This window comes from Haliotis rufescens, unplaced genomic scaffold (genome assembly GCF_023055435.1).
Source record: "Haliotis rufescens isolate VD_foot unplaced genomic scaffold, xgHalRufe1.0.p SCAF_5, whole genome shotgun sequence".
NCBI lineage: Eukaryota > Metazoa > Mollusca > Gastropoda > Lepetellida > Haliotidae > Haliotis > Haliotis rufescens.
Window position 1 is genome coordinate 28,002,559 of NW_025964223.1, and position 21,288 is coordinate 28,023,846.

At 41.4% G+C, this 21,288-nt stretch overlaps 2 protein-coding genes across 6 annotated transcripts; both read left to right on the forward strand.

Annotated features, from left to right (window-relative positions):
* Positions 1–584: 584 nt before the first annotated feature.
* LOC124112732 lies at positions 585–5,955 on the forward strand. Of its 5 annotated transcripts, none has more exons than XM_046472884.2 (7): positions 585–892; positions 1,120–1,503; positions 2,376–2,741; positions 3,125–3,268; positions 3,617–3,723; positions 4,694–4,820; positions 5,082–5,208. In XM_046472884.2, the coding sequence occupies exons 1-6, from the start codon at positions 820–822 to the stop codon at positions 4,808–4,810; spliced, it is 1,191 nt and encodes a 396-aa protein (XP_046328840.2). In that variant the 5' UTR covers positions 585–819; the 3' UTR covers positions 4,811–4,820; positions 5,082–5,208. The 5 variants fall into 5 exon arrangements, with proteins under 5 accessions (XP_046328840.2, XP_046328821.2, XP_046328824.2 ...); XM_046472865.2 differs by having other exon boundaries at positions 593–892; positions 4,694–4,750; positions 5,082–5,955; XM_046472868.2 differs by having other exon boundaries at positions 594–892; positions 1,135–1,503; positions 4,694–4,750; positions 5,082–5,955.
* A 5,817-nt stretch (positions 5,956–11,772) lies between these two features.
* On the forward strand, positions 11,773–17,836 carry LOC124112261. Its single transcript, XM_046472285.2, has 3 exons — positions 11,773–12,110; positions 12,979–13,344; positions 17,697–17,836. Exons 1-3 carry the CDS (start codon positions 11,858–11,860, stop codon positions 17,834–17,836), a joined length of 759 nt encoding a protein of 252 aa, XP_046328241.1. The 5' UTR covers positions 11,773–11,857.
* Positions 17,837–21,288: the final 3,452 nt, after the last annotated feature.

A 21,288-nucleotide genomic window follows, 5' to 3' on the forward strand; every position in this document is an offset into this window, starting at 1 on the left:
ACAGCTTTTGGCGGCCTACACTTAGGGGATAAGAAATATCTGTATGCGTGTTCACATATATCCGCTGTGATTTGACGTCACAGAGACAATTCTTTTTGGGCAATATTAGTATTGTATAAGGTACATGTAACTTTTTGTTCGTTGTTTCAATGTTTTACAATTTTTTCGACTCCCTTAGCCACAAAATGCTCTGTGGCATTACCTCTCGACAAAAGTTAGTTTTTTTATAGTTCTTTATAAATGTGAGTCAGATATTAAACACGACATCCACTGTTCTACCATATGAATCCACGATGTTGTCCACTGTTTACGCAACCGACAATAAGAACGAAAATAGCGTGTCTGATGAAATCAGGGGCATTACACACACGCACGCACGCACGCACTCACGCACGAACGCACGCACGCACGCAATCACGCTTACATGCACGCACGCACGCACACACACACACACACACACACACACACACACACACACACACACACACACACACTGGTACTTCCCGATCTGTCCGGGAGTCTCCCCGATTAGCGACGCTCATCACAGTCACCTGTCGGCTCCGTCTTTGTCCCCGGTTCATGGAACGCATTTGTTAAACGATCCAATTCATTCAATTCTCGGTAGGTGCTGTAGACTGTGAGTAGAAAACGTTCGTGTCTGATCAACTCATTGGCTGTGTTCAATCAGGAAGTTTTGGGTATTGTATATAGCTCAGGTATTTTTAAAGCAACTGTCCCAGCGCCCCGCATAACATCATGAGATGCATAACATAACACAACATCGTGAGACTATATCCTGGAAGGAGTGGACATGTAACAATGCATGTTTTAATGTGTCAATATGCACTATGGCTTTTAATGACATTTCTACCGCACATTTCAGCTAAAACTGGTAAGTGTACACATATCAAGTTAATATGTTTTATTTGTTTTTGTTTAATCTCCTTTTAGTTTCATCAACTGAATAACGCATAGCGTTTATGGCATTTCGGTGAGTCGATTCATATCCCCAAAGAATATAAATTCTTATGATTCATATAAATGCCATCGAACACATTGTTTGGCCGTTTGAATTTTTGATGATCTTAATCATATGTATAAATGATTGATCTATAACAGTTTACTTCATTCCAGCAGAACTATCGCCTCCAGTTCAAGTCAGCACAGGTTGCCATGGAAACACACATGGGGATTTCATTACCCCTGCTTGTGCGAACCAGAGTATTATTGCTGCGTCTGGTGTTTATGCTATGGTTAAGAAGGCAGACACCGGGTGTCCCGAAGTTGCCACAGACGCAGACAGAGATGAAGAAAAATGCTGTACCTACAACACCAGAGACTGTAAACTGTTGTATCTGGCTTCAGAAATGTCCTTCTATGAGGATTGCACGGGGGTTTACACGTGTAACATGAAGGTGGCCACACAACTGACCCAGGGTTGCAACGATGTTGGCTACCTCTTGAGATCCAACTACATGATGATGGAGTACTACTGTATACCAAGTATGTACCAGCCAAAGCTCGATCCTCTACCGTAATGTTCAAAAAGCCTTCATAATATTCACAACCGACCAACTAACTGGATGTAGTATTTCGTATCAAATATATACATGTAGCCACGTAAACCAAACAATTATGTTCTGTTGCAAGAGTTGCAAAACCAGATATGTTTTAATTCAAACTGTGAGCCTAAATATTTTGTTCTAAAAGACAAATTATGTAATTTCTGTGGCAGACAATTTCTACTTTTTTTCGACAGCGTGCAGAATGATTATTGTTTCCAAGACTTTTAAGAAAGTATGAGAGTATCTATCGCCTTAGGCTCTAACTTATTTTGTTTAAAAACATGTTCGTAATGATAATTAACAACTACTAGTAACCATTCAAACAGATGTAGTGTTTCGTAGCAAATATATACTTATAGCTACGACAGCCAAATACGTTCATATTGTGTACTCTTGCGGTGTGACAAGAGTGAGTGAGTGAGTTGGACTTAACGCCGCTTTGGACAGTATTTCAGTTATATCACGGCGTGTCAGCTTAATGCGGGAGAAATGCCCGAAGTGATGCAGGTCTCAGACGTTTACCACTTTGGTGAAACCCACGAACACAAGCGTTGTACTGAATCGGTGTTTGGGTTTACTAAATCTGTCTCTCATTGGCAAATAAAAGACGGTTGACGTTTACACTTTTGGATTGGAATCTTAAGTTTAAGATTATTTTCTAGCGTAGATAAAAAACCCAACACTCATCTTTTTTTATTTCGAGTTAAAGTTGAGTATGCGTTTTCTGCGTGTGTCGGTATCGTATACACGTGCCAATCTCTTCTCCCACATTGATCCGATATCAAATATAAAATCATGTCACTTTTGTAGGATCTCTGACTTTGGAGGGAGTGGAAGATGCTAGTGTCTCAGGCACGGCCGTGTATGTCAAAAGCAAGGATTATCCTAGTGGTATCCCAGCTGGCACTGAGATAAGCTGCTCCATTGCCGCCTCCTGCGACACGCCTCTCGTCATTACAGCAATACATGTGGATCTTTACATTGACAGCAGTGGAATTTGTCAGCAGCGTCTCAACATCAAAGATGGAAATGAGGAACAACAGGTAGACTGCACTAGCAACAACGGAGACAACTTTAAGATAACCGAGGCCTTGACCAGTAAAACCCATTCTCTGGTGATCAGCTTCTTGAATAACAACAGTGGCAATAATGGACGCTATTGGTTCGAAATAAAGGGTATGCATGTTGTTGTTTTTTGTGCCTTTCGTGATGCAACTAAGTGAGTGAGTTTAGTTCAACGCCGCTTTTGAACATTACTTCATGTCATGTCAGCTTGAGGTGGGAGGAAAGGCCGATGTGATGTATCTGCATGATGGCATTAAAACAAGACAGTAATGTTCCATGTAACGGACAGTTCATGAGTTACAGTACTGCATCGAAATATCAAGGGTCCGTTGTTAGAACAAAGTGCGGGGCGACGCATTGTAATACATGTGAATGAGTGAGTGAGTTAAAATGTAACGTCGCATCGGCATTATTTCAGACACATTGCGACCCCAAATTAACGTATGACTGCATTGAATGATATAAATATATGATATTTTCTTTAATCATTTCAGCTGAAACAAATGTTGCAACTGTTACAATGACGTGTGGAAATGACGCAGCATCTGCCCCACCAACTGTAGATAAATGTGCAGATAACCCAAATCACTCGAACAGACCTGCTGGTGTCACTGAGGATCCTGTCTTGTCACAATCAAGTAAGTCAGACAATTTGCTCATTGTAAAAGATGAAGAGAGGGTGTTTCACGTGTAAGGATACCGGTCCGAGCAAGGACTGTCCGGATTCTTTGACAATAATATACCTTGAACTGTGAACTACCTTTAAAGTAATTTATTTTGGACATGATCCATCATATTCTTGCTCGCATGCATATTCTATCAATCGGTTTGTCAAACGGATTCAGTGATTGTTACGAGAATGTGAGATTTCGTCGTGTTACAAACTATAGCATGAGCATTTCATACTAAAGGAAACACACATTTATTACGGACGTTTATATTCGATTTCTTTTATGAATCTTAAATTCTATATAATTGTTTTTCAGACAGATTTAGGAGTGCTACGATCGGTCTGGGTTCTATCCTCGGTATAGTTTCTATCATTATGGGTGTGTGCCTCATCATATTCTGCAGAAAATATGTTGCCTTAAAGGTATGGAAACTTATTTAGCATTAGTCCTTTGAAGTCAACACAATATTTCTGTAATCTTATATAAAATATAGAAATATTCAAAAGACCTTACAGAAATCAACACCACTGTATTTCCAGATAATATATACATGATGTTTATATTAAAAACTATTGGTAACGCCAGTCACCACCATATCGGGCATTCTATGTAATGAAATATCGCTTGTATCTGGGACTCCGACATATGTAACTTTGCAGTGACTTTGTTTCATCGTGAACATTGCCGTTAGTGACGCAACAACCTGGTGCTATGACGTCATGCCCTAAACACGGTGTTCATCTTTGTTGATCTTGTGAACCGTTAAGACTGTGAGCCTCCGAATCATCTGCCGGTCTTGGAGCTATCTGTTGGGTTGCTTATATGCGAATTCAAGAACATTGAAATCACACCGACTTATGTGTTGACATCGTTACTAGCAATCGTCACGATATAGCTGAAATATTGCCGATGTGACGTTAAACTTTAACTCACTCACTCACGTTACTAACAAGTCGATGGAAGCTTAAACCTCCCTGACTGTTGCTTGCCATTTGTGCGCCACGGTCATGTATTACGGTTACCTCTCCGTGATGGTTATTATTTCCCATCAGTCGTTTGCGTAGCACGGCGATGCATTTTAACAAAATTATGCTAACAGTCTTCTGGAGACATTTTCCGCTATTACATCGCGTATAGGTACATTTAACCATGAATAAATAAATGTGACCAACATAGGAACTGTTTCCAATCATTCCTCATGAGATGCCATATTTATTTCCATAAATATGTGACCTATTTGTGTCCTTTACATTTGCAAGATAAGAGTATGATACAACTGTACGACATATGTGATTGGTACAAACAGAACGTTTAGTTGCGTATGTGAGTAAATGCATGATTAGAGTGTTGCATAGCTAAAAGTTAAATCGCACTTATTTTCCTTCCTTCAAGCATCAGGCAAAAGTCGGACCCCCCTCCAGTAGTGCCGATGATTCTGGTGGCCTGGAGGTAACGGATTCCCTTCAACAGCCATCTTTGTCTTCACCCTATTGCCTTGCCACCCTATAACCTTGACAGTGTAAACATTCATTAACACTATGATTTTTACACAACTGATACAACGATAATAAGTCGACACTAATAATTTATTTGAAAATTCAATAGATCATCTTCGGCTACATTAAATTAATTTGGGTTTGATAGTACGTATTTAAGTTATTTCAGCCTCGTGATTCAGGTATGAGTAAATTCATGTTTATGATAAATATAATACTACTAGTATATATTTTAACGGTTCTAGTTGCAACTAATATCTTCCCTGTGTTACTTTGACTTTCAGGAAAACTGTAGAGCTACCAAAGAAAAGAATGGCGGTAATTCAATAGCACCAACAAGTACCGGTTTCCCTCCTCTTCCTGAAGCGAAGCGGAACACTGAACACCCACACGTTCCCAACAATTTTTTCGGGGAATAAATTTCACTCCTTGAACTCGCTAGCACATGACCGTCGTGTGATGTAAACATCCTAGCTTATAATCAGAAGACATGAACGCCTTGTCTGAGGGAAAAGAGAACTGATAATCTGGTAGTGGTATGTGACCAGCGGCTATTGTTCAAGCATTTTCGTTTGTATCTTTTAACGATGAGCACGGTTGTTTTAATTGGTGAAATTGATTTCGTCATCAATGTCACTGAATTTCCTTCTTGCGACCAAATCCCTCAGTTAAAAATATATCTTCTTTTCAAATGTGATAAAGCGATTTCAAAACTACAAAACATTATTTCAGGCCATTTGTTTGTTCGTAATGTGCTGTCACATCAAATCACTGCTATTATATAAAGGGCAGTTGATACAAACGTACGTGCCAGAGATTCGATGGGTGTTAGGTTTCTTTTTCCGTATATCAAAGCAATTGTGTGCTTCTTCCTAATTCTAAGGGAAGCAACCATACACTGGGGGAAATGTGTGCAGTATGGATTTATGTAATACCTACCACAAATTGTTAAATACATTATCTAAAAATATGGGGGACGTAACTGTTGAGAAACTGAGAACTTATTCATTGTCATCATTTCGAGTCCTATTTGGTTTTATACTTAGCGTAAATTTCCATTCCTATCGAAGGATTATTGCACATATGTCCACGTGTATTGGAACACATTCTGTATGTAGAATGATATGTTTGTTTTCTGAATAAAACAAAGAAACACTATTTTTCTTAAGTTGCTAATCTGTTCACCTGATAACGCCAGCTTTGGTAAAATTGTCCCTTTATAACTGTTTAACACGGCCTTGCTTATTGCATTTCTAAAATAGGCCATTGCTTACTGACAGGTGGTTCGACTGACAGTGCTGACGTGAGCTGGCTTCCTACTGGCTATCAGCTGGTGTAGGGTTCCCTGTTTTATAGAGACCTGGGTGTCTGTGAACGAACCACTCGTATTATCAATTGGTTTTGAGCAACAGCATTTCCTATCATTCGGGTTTTGCTAATTGACCACACTGCCAGTGTCGACATGTTACCTCTTCGTCTTGGTGCAGCTAATGACGACCGTTCGGACGTCCATTGCAATTGCTTAGGTGCCTGAAACTGCCTCGTTTTGTACCACAATATGTTGTCATACATCTTGAACTAAACAACCCCTCCGATGGTCAATGGTCATAGGTTTCTACGTCATCCTCATATGTCAGTTACACATGGTGCAGGTTCTGACAGACGAGAAGGGACATGCACATCCTTGTGTGTCAGTTACACCTGGTGCAGGTTCTGACAGACGAGAAGGGACATGCACATCCTTGTGTGTCAGCTACACCTGGTGCAGGTTCTGACAGGAGAGAGGGAACATGCACATCCTTGTGTGTCAGCTACACCTGGTGCAGGTTCTGACAGGAGAGAGGGAACATGCACATCCTTGTGTGTCAGCTACACCTGGTGCAGGTACCGACAGGAGAGAGGGAACATGCACATCCTTGTGTGTCAGCTACACATGGTGCAGGTTCTGACAGGAGAGAGGGAACATGCACATCCTTGTGTGTCAGCTACACATGGTGCAGGTTCTGACAGGAGAGAGGGAACATGCACATCCTTGTGTGTCAGCTACACATGGTGCAGGTTCTGACAGAAGAGAGGGAACATGCACATCCTTGTGTGTCAGCTACACCTGGTGAAGGTTCTGACAGGAGAGAGGGAACATGCACAACCTTGTGTGTCAGCTACACCTGGTGAAGGTTCTGGCAGGAGAGAGGGAACATGCACATCCTTGTGTGTCAGCTACATGTGGTGCAGGTTCTGGCAGGAGAGAAGGAACATGCACACCCTTGTGTGTCAGCTACACATGGTGCAGGTTCTGACAGGAGAGAGGGAACATGCACATCCTTGTGTGTCAGCTACACCTGGTGCAGGTTCTGACAGGAGAGAGGGAACATGCACATCCTTGTGTGTCAGCTACACCTGGTGCAGGTACCGACAGGAGAGAGGGAACATGCACATCCTTGTGTGTCAGCTACACATGGTGCAGGTTCTGACAGGAGAGAGGGAACATGCACATCCTTGTGTGTCAGCTACACATGGTGCAGGTTCTGACAGGAGAGAGGGAACATGCACATCCTTGTGTGTCAGCTACACATGGTGCAGGTTCTGACAGGAGAGAGGGAACATGCACATCCTTGTGTGTCAGCTACACCTGGTGAAGGTTCTGACAGGAGAGAGGGAACATGCACAACCTTGTGTGTCAGCTACACCTGGTGAAGGTTCTGGCAGGAGAGAGGGAACATGCACATCCTTGTGTGTCAGCTACATGTGGTGCAGGTTCTGGCAGGAGAGAAGGAACATGCACATCCTTGTGTGTCAGCTACACATGGTGCAGGTTCTTGCAGGAGAGAAGGAACATGCACACCCGTATGTTTCAGCTACACATAGTGCAGGTTCTGACAGGAGAGAGGGAACATGCACACCCGTATGTGTCAGCTGCACATAGTGCAGGTTCTGACAGGAGAGAGGGAACATGAACACCCGTGTGTATGAGCTACACGTGGTGCAGGTTCTGGCAGGAGAGAAGGAACATGCACATCCTTGTGTGTCAGCTACACATGGTGCAGGTTCTGACAGGAGAGAAGGAACATGCACAACCTTGTGTGTCAGCTACACATGGTGCAGGTTCTGGCAGGAGAGAAGGAACATGCACATCCTTGTGTGTCAGCTACACATGGTGCAGGTTCTGACAGGAGAGAAGGAACATGCACATCCTTGTGTGTCAGCTACACATGATGCAGGTTCTGACAGGAGAGAAGGAACATGCACATCCTTGTGTGTCAGCTGGACATGATGCAGGTTCTGACAGGAGAGAGGGAACATGCCCACCCGTATGTGTCAGCTGCACATAGTGCAGGTTCTGACAGGAGAGAGGGAACATGAACACCCGTGTGTATGAGCTACACGTGGTGCAGGTTCTGGCAGGAGAGAAGGAACATGCACATCCTTGTGTGTCAGCTACACCTGGTGCAGGTTCTGGCAGGAGAGAAGGAACATGCACATCCTTGTGTGTCAGCTGCACGTGGTGCAGGTTCTGGCAGGAGAGAAGGAACATGCACATCCTTGTGTGTCAGCTGGACTTGATGCAGGTTCTGGCAGAATATAAGTGAGACGTTTGAATGCCTGCTGGAACTCGTGGAGTCCTCACGCTGTTATTATTTTAAACACACGTATTTATCTACTATGGGTGTTCGTTCCTGCATACATGTCTACTTTATATATCATTACAGCTTTTACAATTTCAGTGAGAACTCTTCATAATGTACAATTAGCAATCGTAATGTTGAATAGTTTCGGGAAGTGCTAAATCTTTTCGAGGATGACGATTATTAACCGTTTCGAACTCTATGTGCTACACTCAATATGTACTTTTGACACGAAAACGCTCAATACAAAAAAAACATTTCACCTTTAACACTCGGAATAAACCCCAAGAATGTTATTCGATAATGTATAACCAGCGTTTAAATACCCGCTTGCCCGACCGTCCGAGACGGGTTGTTAAGACATGCACGTCCGATGGCCGGATGTTTGTAGATTATTTAATGAAATAAGGGTAGGACTGCCATTTAGAAAATGAACACATATTTAAATATGCAGTATTGTGTAGGGGCGGTCGGGTAGCCTAGTGGTTAAAGCGTTCGCTCGTCACGCCGAAGACCCGGGTTTGATTCCCGACATGGGTACAATGTGTGAAGCCCATTTCTGGTGTCCCCCGCCGTGATATTGCTGGAATATTGCTAAAAGCGGCGTAAAACCATACTCACTCACTCAGTATTGTGTAAAAATGAGTGCATATAACATGCAGAAATTAAGACACGGTAAAAGTTTACAATCAACATAATGTTCATTTAAATAATACTTCAATCTGGTTACAAGACATCAAGCATCAGTAGTGTTATTATCCACATGATAATCCGTTTTCCTGCATGTAGCGTAAAATATTTAACTGCACCTACAGTGGCACATGATTGTCACTGTATATTGTGCTGATATGTTAGTGTCGGTGACGCCATTGCATAGATAAAGGATGTTGGGATAGTTTTAGTTAAAAGTTTTAACTGTAATCCCCGCGTCCAAATGAGTGCCTATCACGCCAGCGAGATGAGAATGAAGCTACTACAACCAGAACAGGCAGGCTATCCGTACTCAGGGCCTGAATTTATGATCATGTTGTTACGCTGTAGTTTGCAAAATTCCAGTTATATCATCATATTCTGTAAAAGGTCAAATCTGGACCAGTCAGTTCAGTGGTTAATCATGGAGCCACACCACGCTTAGGGGGTAATGTCATGTGATCAACCACGTCACTGAGCCCCGTCAAATTTTATCGCCTCTTACAGGCAGAAATAAAGTGGGATCTATTCTAACCCGGGTCCCTGCGGTACATGCTTATCCTAATCTTTCAATGGATAGCAAGTCTCGTTTATTCATGATCTACCACACTCTACGACTTCACCCCTGGTTCAAGTAAACTGGGACGAAGTAAATGCCGCGCTCATAATACGACATTAACGTCAGGCTACCATTTAGAAGGCATTGAAGGATGACCTCGGCATAATTGATGGGATGATATAAATTATAAGGGTATTAGAAGTTTACATTTTCACCACACAGGAAGTTTCTTTCAACAAAAGCAACCTACAGGGGTAATTCGACCTCATTCAAATAATGTCAAAGAAATCTGTAATTGTAGTCTCACAGTTCATTTCGCACATCTGCCACTGAGGTATTATAATTTGTGTTCGCTTCTTAGAACATTACTTATGTTCAAGTGTAGCGTATATGCCAGGGATGGGTATGTCTTCAAGGGTATGATATATGGAGAGAAACTATGTGCTGACGGAATACGGCCTAGTATAAAATCAACTTAGAATTATTTATCAGCCTTAAATCAATACAAGTCTTTGAATGGTATTTAGAAGTGATACACACAGGAGAGAATTTAAGGATGTGAACTTCTGTTTTAATAGGAACAAAGTGTTTCGGAGTATATGCGTCCGTCCAGAGAGAGGAAGGTCTGGAGTTCGATCCCCGGCCTTGTCATACAAAAAGACGTTAAAAGATAGTACTTGTTGTTGCCTTGTCTGTCGCTCGACATGAAGGGGCTTCAACAAGGCCTGGTCGGTTCGGAGTCAGTATACCGTGTGTGAGTGGGGTATTTTGCATGGTATCTCAGTGGGATAGTATTGTAAAATAGTCATTAGTCCGGACTAGCACAAGCAGCCAAACACGCACAAACCCCATTTCACCTCACCTCATCTTCATCAGGTAAATGAATGCTAGGATGTAGAGAGCATATGCATGTGCATGTCAAAACAACAAAAGTAGTAAGATGGAATGGACTTCAATTTGTCCATTGCGTTTTACCAATCAGTGCTAATTTAACCCCTGGCTTCCATTTAGTCCATGAAAAAATAAATTACATTACTGGTCGAAATTTTGAAGATTGCTTGAACGTAATGCAGGAAAACGTTTGGCGAGTCTTACTTAAGTTTAGAACTTGTAGCCATAACTTACCTTTAGAAACTGGGATATGGAGAAAATAGCTTTAACCGACAAATGTGTCTACTTTGTTAACTATCTGACATTAGAGATGAATTCCATTATTTTTTGTACCTGTCCATCTTTAGAAGACGAAAGAAAATTGCTTTCAAGCAGATTTATTACAATCGAATCAATATGTATAAGATGAACGTACTTATCAATAATACACGACTAAGAACATTAAGAAAATTTTCCAAATGTTCTAAAATCAGCATGTCATTATTTAAACCCGGACATCAGGAATAAAGGTGGCCCAATGTTATTCCATCACACCACAGCTTTTGACGGCCTACACTTAGGGGTTAAGAAATTTCTGTATGCGTGTTCACACATATCCGCTGTGATTTGACGTCACAGAGACAATTCTATTTGGGCACTATTAATATTGTATTAGTTACATGTAGCCTTTTGTTCGTTGTTTCAATGTTCTGGTACGGATTAAGGCTTCTGTTTTGTCCCCGGTTCATGGATCGCATGGCAAAAGAGCAAATTCATTCAATTCTTGGTAAGGGCTGTTGGCTGTGATATTTCGTAGAAAACGACCGTGTCTGGTCAACTCATTGGCTGTGTTCAATCAGGAAGTGTTGGGTATTGGGTACATTAATTTAGCGTAACATAACACAACATGTAACAATGCATATTTTAATGTGTCAATATGCACTATGGCTTTTAATATCATTTCTACCGCACATTTCAGCTAAAACTGGTAAGTGTACACATATCAAGTTAATATGTTTTATTTGTTTTTGTTTAATCTCCTTTTAGTTTCATCAACTGAATAACGCATAGCGTTTATATCCCCAAAGAATATAAATTCTTATGATTCATATAAATGCCATCGAACACATTGTCTGGCCGTTTGAATTTTTGATGATCTTAATCATATGTATAAATGATTGATCTAAAAACAGTTTACTTCATTCCAGCAGAATTATCGGCTCCAGTTCAAGTCAGCACGGGTTGCCATGGAAACACACATGGGGATTTCCTTACCCCTGCTTGTGCGAGTATTATTGCTGCGTCTGGTGTTTATGCTATGGTTAAGAAGGCAGACACCGGGTGTCCCGAAGTTGCCACAGACGCAGACAGAGATGAAGAGAAATGCTGTACCTACAACACCAGAGACTGTAAACTGTTGTATCTGGCTTCAGAAATGTCCTTCTATGAGGATTGCACGGGGGTTTACACGTGTAATATGAAGGTGGCCACACAACTGACCCAGGGTTGCAACGATGTTGGCTACCTCTTGAGATCCAACTACATGATGATGGAGTACTACTGTATACCAAGTATGTACCAGCCAAAGCTCGATCCTCTACCGTAATGTTCAAAAAGCCTTCATAATATTCACAACCGACCAACTAACTGGATATAGTATTTCGTATCAAATATATACATGTAGCCACGTAAACCAAACCATTATGTTCTGTTGCAAGAGTTGCAAAACCAGATTTGTTTTTTTAATTCAAACTGTGAGCCCAAACATTTTGTTCTAAAAGACAAATTATGTAATTTTTGTGGCAGACAATTTCTACTTTTTTTCGACAGCTTGCAGAATGATTTTTTTTTCCAAGACTTTTAAGAAAGTATGAGAGTATCTATCGCCTTAGGCTCTAACTTATTTTGTTCAAAAACGTGTTCGTAATGATAATTAACAACTAACCATTCAGACTGATGTAGTATTTCGTAGCAAATATATACTTATAGCTACGTCAGCCAAGTACTTTCATATTGTGTACTCTTGCGGTGTGACAAGAGTTAGTAAGTGAGTTGGACTTAACGCCGCTTTGGACAGTATTTCAGTTATATTACGGCGTGTCAGCTTAATGTGGGAGAAATGCCCGAAGTGATGCAGGTCTCAGACGTTTACCACTTTGGTGAAACCCACGAACACAAGCGTTGTACTGAATTGGTGTTTGGGTTTACTAAATCTGTCTCTCATTGGCGAATAAAAGACGGTTGACGTTTACACTTTTGGATTGGAATCTTAAGTTTAAGATTATTTTCTAGCGTAGTTAAAACCCCAACACTCATCTTTTTTTATTTCGAGTTAAAGTTGAGTATGCGTTTTCTGCGTGTATCGGTATCGTATACACGTGCCAATCTCTTCTCCCACATTGATCCGATATCAAATATAAAATCATGTCACTTTTGTAGGATCTCTGACTTTGGAGGGAGTGGAAGATGCTAGTGTCTCAGGCACGGCCGTGTATGTCAAAAGCAAGGATTATCCTAGTGGTATCCCAGCTGGCACTGAGATAAGCTGCTCCATTGTCGCCCCCTGCGACACGCCTCTCGTCATTACAGCAATACATGTGGATCTTTACATTGACAGCAGTGGAATTTGTCAGCAGCGTCTCAACATCAAAGAGGGAAATGAGGAACAACAGGTAGACTGCACTAGCAACAACGGAGACAACTTTAAGATAACCGAGGCCTTGACCAGTAAAACCCATTCTCTGGTGATCAGCTTCTTGAATAACAACAGTGGCAATAATGGACGCTATTGGTTCGATATAAATGGTATGCATGTTTTATTGTTGTGCCTTTCGTGATGCAACTAAGTGAGTGAGTTTAGTTCAATGCCGCTTTTGAACATTACTTCATGTCATGTCAGCTTGAGGTGGGAGGAAAGGCCGATGTGATGTATCTGCATGATGGCATTAAAACAAGACAGTAATGTTCCATGTAACGGACAGTTCATGAGTTACAGTACTGCATCGAAATATCAAGGGTCCGTTGTTAGAACAAAGTGCGGGGCGACGCATTGTAATACATGTGAATGAGTAAGTGAGTTAAAATGTAACGTCGCATCGGAATTACTTCAGCCACATTGCGACCCCAAATTAAAGAAGGCGTGGATTGTGACGTTCTCAATTGATACGCAGTCAACAATATTGCGGAGTTTATCCGAAACTAATTGGTAATGTTTTGAATTTTAATGAATGTGGGGTATTTTCTAATGACATATGGTGACTGCATCGTAACACTTCGTGTCAAGCGTGTTAGTTCAAGCAGAGACCATATTCCGATATCGGTTTATGGTCCCTGGTTCAAGTGACTGACTTTCTATTGGGCAGAATCTTGTTAAACATGTACATTATATACCAAGCACTCGCAGTTGTATTAACAATTAATATGTCATGATTACAAGTTTCAGATATACGATACTTTTGTAAAAGTATGAATACTTAATACTAATAAATTAAATATTCGAACTAGCAAATATATCAATTCTGAGGCAAGTATACGTATATGGAATAGACAGATCCTTTCCTTTCTGATATAGCGCTCCATTATGATTGTATATTCAACTGTATTTTATATCGCAATAACTCCAATCTAGGAAAACGTATGACTGCATTGAATGATATAAATATATGATATTTTCTTTAATCATTTCAGCTGAAACAAATGTTGCAACTGTTACAATGACGTGTGGAAATGACGCAGCATCTGCCCCACCAACTGTAGATAAATGTGCAGATAACCCAAATCACTCGAACAGACCTGCTGGTGTCACTGAGGATCCTGTCTTGTCACAATCAAGTGAGTCAGACAATTTGCTCATTGTAAAAGATGAAGAGAGGGTATTTCGCGTGTAAGGATACCGGTCCGAGCAAGGACTGTCCGGATTCTTTGACAATAAAGCCATCATACCTTGAACTGTGAACTACATATAATTAATTTATTTTGGACATGATCCATCATATTCTTGCTCGCATGCATATTTCAATCGGTTTGTCAAACGGATTCAGTGATTGTTACGAGAATGTGAGATTTCGTCGTGTTACAAACTATAGCATAAGCGTTTAATACTAAAAGAAACACACATTATTACGGACGTTTATATTCGATTTCTTTTATGAATCTTAAATTCTATATAATTGTTTTTCAGACAGATATAGGAGTGCTACGATCGGTCTGGGTTCTATCTTCGGTATAGTTTCTATCATTATGGGTGTGTGCCTCATCATATTCTGCAGAAAATATGCTGCCTTAAAGGTATGGAAACTTATTGAGCATTAGTCCTTTGAAGTCAACACAATATTTCTGTAATCTTATATAAAATATCGAAATATTCAAAAGACCTTACAGAAATCAACACCACTGTATTTCCAGATAATATATACATGATGTTTATATTAAAAACTATTGGTAACGCCAGTCACCACCATATCGGGCATTCTATGTAATGAAATATCGCTTGTATCTGGGACTCCGACATATGTAACTTTGCAGTGACTTTGTTTCATCGTGAACATTGCCGTTAGTGACGCAACAACCTGGTGCTATGACGCCATGCCCTAAACACGGTGTTCATCTTTGTTGATCTTGTGAACCGGTAAGACTGTGAGCCTCCGAATCATCTGCCGGTCTTGGAGCTATCTGTTGGGTTGCTTATATGCAAATTCAAGAACATTGAAATCACACCGACTTATGTGTTGACATCGTTACTAACAAATCGATGGAAGCTTAAACCTCCCTGACTGCTGTTTGCCATTTGTGCGCTACGGTCATGTATTGCTTGTTTGATAGGCATTACTTAGAAGTTGGCGGATCACAAGATAGACACAATTTTATGGATAACAACTTCTTTAATACTGTAAAAAAGCGACGTTTCGGTATAGATCCTTATACCGTTGTCAAGCAAGACTGAATGAGGGACATAGTGCAGAATATATATAGCAAATGGAGGATTAACTGTAGAGGATTAACAGTAACAACAAGGGCATACATGAGTGGGATAACATAGGTAGGTGTGACAACAAGGATGATGCTATCACAACACGATGGACAGAAAACACATAGCTAGAAGCCAATGGGGCATGAAGCCAATAAACAGATGATTATTGCTATTTCATCCCATCCGCCTACTATGAACTCATCAAACAATAATCACCTGTTTATCTGGTCATGTACTCTCCGTGATTATTATTTCCCATCAGTCGTTTGCGTAGCACGGCGATGCATTTGAAAAATTATGCTAACAGTCTTCTGGAGACATTTTCCGCTATTACATCGCGTATAGGTACATTTAACCATGAATAAATAAATGTGACCAACATAGCAACTGTTTCTAATCATTCCTCATGAGATGCCATATTTATTTCCCTAAATATGTGACCTATTTGTGTCCTTTACATTTGCAAGATAAGAGTATGATACACCTTTACGACATATGTGATTGGGACAAACAGAACGTTTAGTTGCGTATGTGAGTAAATGTATGATTAGAGTGTTGCATAGGTAAAAGCTAAATCGCACTTATTTTCCTTCCTTCAATCATCAGGCAAAAGTCGGACCCACCTCCAGTAGTGCATAAATACATTATCTAAAAATATAGGGGACGTAACTGTTGAGAAACTCAGAACTTATTCATTGTCATCATTCCATACTTAGCGTAAAATGTCCATTCCCATCGTAGGATTATTGCAAATATATCTACGTGTATTGGAACACATACAGTATGTAGAATGATATATTTGTTTTCTGAATAAAACAATGAAACATAGACGTGCTGACGTGAGCTGGCTTCCTACCGGCTAACGGTTGCGTAGGGTTCCCTGTTTTATAGAGACCTGGGTGTCTGTGAACGTACCACTGGTATTATCAATGGGTTTTGAGCAACAGCATTTCCTATCATTCGGGGTTTGCTAATTGACGGTGGACCAGACTGCCAGTGTCGACATGTTACCTGTCGTTCTTGGTTCAGCTGATGGTGACCGTTCGGAACATGCACAACCTTGTGTGTCAGCTACACATGATGCAGGGTCTGGCAGTAGAGAGGGAACATGCACACCCTTGTATGTCAGTTACACATGGTGCAGGTTCTGGCAGGAGAGAGGGAACATGCACACCCTTGTATGTCAGTTACACATGGTGCAGGTTCTGGCAGGAGAGAGGGAACATGCACACCCTTGTATGTCAGCTACACATTATGCAGGGTATGGCAGGAGAGAGGGAACATGCACAACCTTGTGTGTCAGCTACACATGATGCAGGGTCTGGCAGGAGAGAGGGAACATGCACATCCTTGTGTGTCAGCTACACATGGTGCAGGTTCTGACAGGAGAGAGGGAACATGCACAACCTTGTATGTCAGTTACACCTGGTGCAGGTTCTGGCAGGAGAGAGGGAACATGCACAACCTTGTGTGTCAGCTACACATGGTGCAGGTTCTGACAGGAGAGAAGGAACATGCACATCCTTGTGTGTCAGCTACACGTGGTGCAGGTTCTGGCAGGAGAGAGGGAACATGCACATCCTTGTGTGTCAGCTAAACATGGTGCAGGTTCTGACAAGAGAGAAGGAACATGCACATCCTTGTGTGTCAGTTACACCTGGTGCAGGTTCTGGCAGGAGAGAGGGAACATGCACACCCTTGTGTGTCAGCTACACTTGGTGCAGGTACCGACAGGAGAGAGGGAACATGCACATCCTTGTGTGTCAGCTAAACATGGTGCAGGTTCTGACAAGAGAGAAGGAACATGCACATCCTTGTGTGTCAGCTACACATGGTGCAGGTTCTGACAGGAGAGAAGGAACATGCACATCCTTGTGTGTCAGCTACACGTGGTGCAGGTTCTTGCAGGAGAGAGGGAACATGCACATCCTTGTGTGTCAGCTAAACATGGTGCAGGTTCTGACAAGAGAGAAGGAACATGCACATCCTTGTGTGTCAGTTACACCTGGTGCAGGTTCTGACAGGAGAGAAGGAACATGCACATCCTTGTGTGTCAGCTACACGTGGTGCAGGTTCTGGCAGGAGAGAGGGAACATGCACATCCTTGTGTGTCAGCTAAACATGGTGCAGGTTCTGACAGGAGAGAGGGAACATGCACATCCTTGTGTGTCAGTTACACCTGGTGCAGGTTCTGGCAGGAGAGAGGGAACATGCACATCCTTGTGTGTCAGCTACACGTGGTGCAGGTTCTGGCAGGAGGGAGGGAACATGCACAACCTTGTGTGTCAGCTACACGTGGTGCAGGTTCTGGCAGAAGGTCACCGCTGAGCCTCGTCAAATTTATTCTAACCCGGTTCCCGGCGGTTTAGTTTATTCTAAACATATACAATCTTTCAATAGATAGCGACTATCATTTATTCATTATCTACCACACTCTACGACTTCACTCCTGGTTCAAGTAAACGGGGACGAAGTAAATGCCGCGCTCATAATACGACATTAACGTCAGGCTACCATTAAGAAGGCATTGAAGGATGACGTCGGCATAATTGATGGGTATGTTAAAATTTATAAGGGTATAAGAGGTTTACATTTTCACAACACAGGAAGTTTATTTCAACAAAAGTTGACAACCTTCAGGGGTAATTCGACCTCATTCAAATAATGTCAAAGAAAACTGTAATTGTAGTCTCACCATTCATTCCACACATCTGCCACTGTGAATGGTATTTAGAAGTGATACACACAGGAAAGAGACTTTAAGGATGTGAACTTCTTTACTTATGAGGAACACAGCGTTTCGGAGTATACGCTTACTTCACTTTTACCTCACCCTGGGTCGAGTAGACAACACGACGCAGAACAATTTTCTGAGACTGTGTTGGAATAAGTGGGTACTTTCCAAAATGAAGGATTAATGTGCATATGTGAAGGCCATTAATAATTATTCAAGAACTGGAACCAAGACGAATTGTATCGAAGGAGTCGATGAGGTTTGTGGTCGGATGGTTATTGACGTTAAAGAAAATAGTTATGGTGATCTGTTTCTAGACTTTTTGATAAGTCTACCTAAGTGGTAGATTATATTGTAACAACACATGAAAATTTACCTTGCTTTAACGATTTAATAATGTGATCAAAATATCATCTCTTGTGAGTTGTTTCAATGCACCAGCTTGTATATGAAGAGGTTGTAAATGCACTCGCCCGTGTTAAATGCGGAAAAGCGGCGGGTTCCAAACTTATACCTGCGGAAGCGCTCAAAAATAGTTCCCGTGTGGATAGTTTGCTGAGGCTTTTTAATTTGTGTTTTGAATATGATATCTGTCCTGATGTTTGGCGCCATATTATTATTTCACCAATCCTGAAACAAAATGCCGATCCCTGGGACCCACTGGGATACAGTTGGATCTCCTTAATCAGTACCCTGTAAAGTTTATTCTGATATTTTAAACACACGGTTCACAAAGTGGCTTGAACGTAATACTATTTTGGCCGAAGAGCAGAATGGATTCCGTAGTAAGCGGACACTAAATTGACACTTGATAGGGAAAACTGGGTTCGTGAGCTTTGGAATGACACTGGCCATACTACAGGTAATAAGCTTAGAACGTTTAGGTTGTTTAAAAATACACTGAATCTTTCATTGTATGTCATATTCTGGATAGATCACGACGAAGCACTTTAGCTAATCTTCGCTGTGGAACTTTACCTTTAGAATTAGAAAGAGGCCGTTATACACGCCCGAAAACCCCTGTTTCTGAACGCGTCTGTAAATCATGTAATGGCCAAACTGTTGACGATGAAGTTCACTTTTTGGTAACGTGTGACTGTTATAGAGATCTAAGACTTTATCTTTGGCAGAAAGTATCCCTTGTTAACCCCTCGTTTATTACCATGTCTCCAGCAGACCAAACCGTATTCTTAATGCAGTGCGACGATCTTGTTAAACCACTTGCTGCATTTATCTTCTCAATGTTTCAGAGAAGAAAATATAATATAAAAACATAAATTGGGCAGTTGTATACATGTGATAATTCCTATCATTTTCACTGTTGTTTTACTGTGTTGTATGGTTTGTTGTATGGAGATGCTGCGAGATGTGATGAGTGACTGGCCTGTAAGGTTGTGGTTATGTTTGTTTCGTATTGTTGGGTTTAATGGTATGTGTATGTGTGCTGTTGGGTGTGTGTATATGCGACAGTGGAGTGTTGACGTTACTTTGTTAGTGTCTTTGTACGTGGTTGCGAAGGAGGGCGTGGTTGATAATGCAGATAAGGGAGTTGGTATGGATGCGTGAATTGGTACATGTGTGGGTACGTTTGACAAATAGGGTGTGGGTGAGGGTACTGTGTGACGGTGTGGTGAGGGTTCGGATGTGATTGAGCGGTTGTCAATGAGGGTTTGAATGTGTTTGAATGATCACGAGCGGGTGTGTTTGAGTGATTTGTGTAAGCTGCTCCGATCGAAGGACTGGATGTCGAAATGGACGTGGCTGTGTGTAAATAGGATGCTTTTACGGGGGATATTGTGAATGCTATTTTCATAATTATTATCAAATGTGGTGTGTATATATATATAAAACATTGTTTTTATGAGTCTTTTAGTGAGGTTTTACATTCTTGCCTTGTCATTTTATATGTACAGCGAGTGACACTATAATAAAATATTCTTCTACTTTTTCATCATCATCAGGAGACCACCTCCGTGGTCTAGTAGGTAGAGCGTCCGTCCGGAGAGCGGAAGTTCCGGGGTTCGATCCCCGACCGCGTCATACCAAAAGACGTTAAAAGATGGTACTTGTTGTTACCCTGTCTGGCGCTCTGCATTAAGGGGCTAAAACAAGGACTGGTCGGCCCGGAGTCAGTATACTGTGTCTGAGTGGGGTATTCATGTTAAACTGCGGCATGGTATCTCAGTGTGCTAGCACTATAAATCGGCATCAGTCCGGATTAGTACAAGCAGCCACCCAAACACACACACGTACATGCACGTCGCTATATAAGTGCAATATTCTTTGACGCGACGTTAAACCAAATTTCACCTCACCTCACCTTATATGTACAGCGGGTGACACTATAATAAAATATTCTTCTTCTTTTTCATCATCATCAGGTGACCACCTCCGTGGTCTAGTAGGTAGAGCGTCCGTCCGGAGAGCGAAAGATCGGGCGTTCGATCCCCGACCGTGTCATTAAAAAGACGTTGCAAGATTGTACTCGTTGTTACCCTGTCTAACGCTCGGTATCACGGGGCTTCAACAGGGAGCGACAGGCAGGGTAACAACAAGTACTATCTTTTAACGTCTTTTTGATGAGATTTAATGTTAATTTCAAAGGTACAAAGGAAATGACGAACACTGAACACTATCGTCGAGAAATTTGTGAGCATACTCTTATGCACTTCCTGCATGCCAATGTTGCCCACAACCATCACTGGGCAGACTGGTGTCTCATGTTTGAATGGAACAACTTACACACCGATTTCTCTCTTGCGATTCCGAGCCATGTCAAATATTCTCACTCCTGGGGACCAAACTGCAACGTACAATATATAGCATACAACGCTTTGCATATTCGTCACCACAAACTATTACCAGCATGCTTAAATGCACAAATTTGGGTTGACGAATTTCCTTTTTAAATCCAGCATAGTTGCTTTCATATATGAATATGTACATATAATGTGTTTCTGAATCTGATAAAATTGAATGACAATGTTTCTGCTCATAGTACTGGACAATTGACATGAATCTGACATGGCGCTGAAACAAACATTGA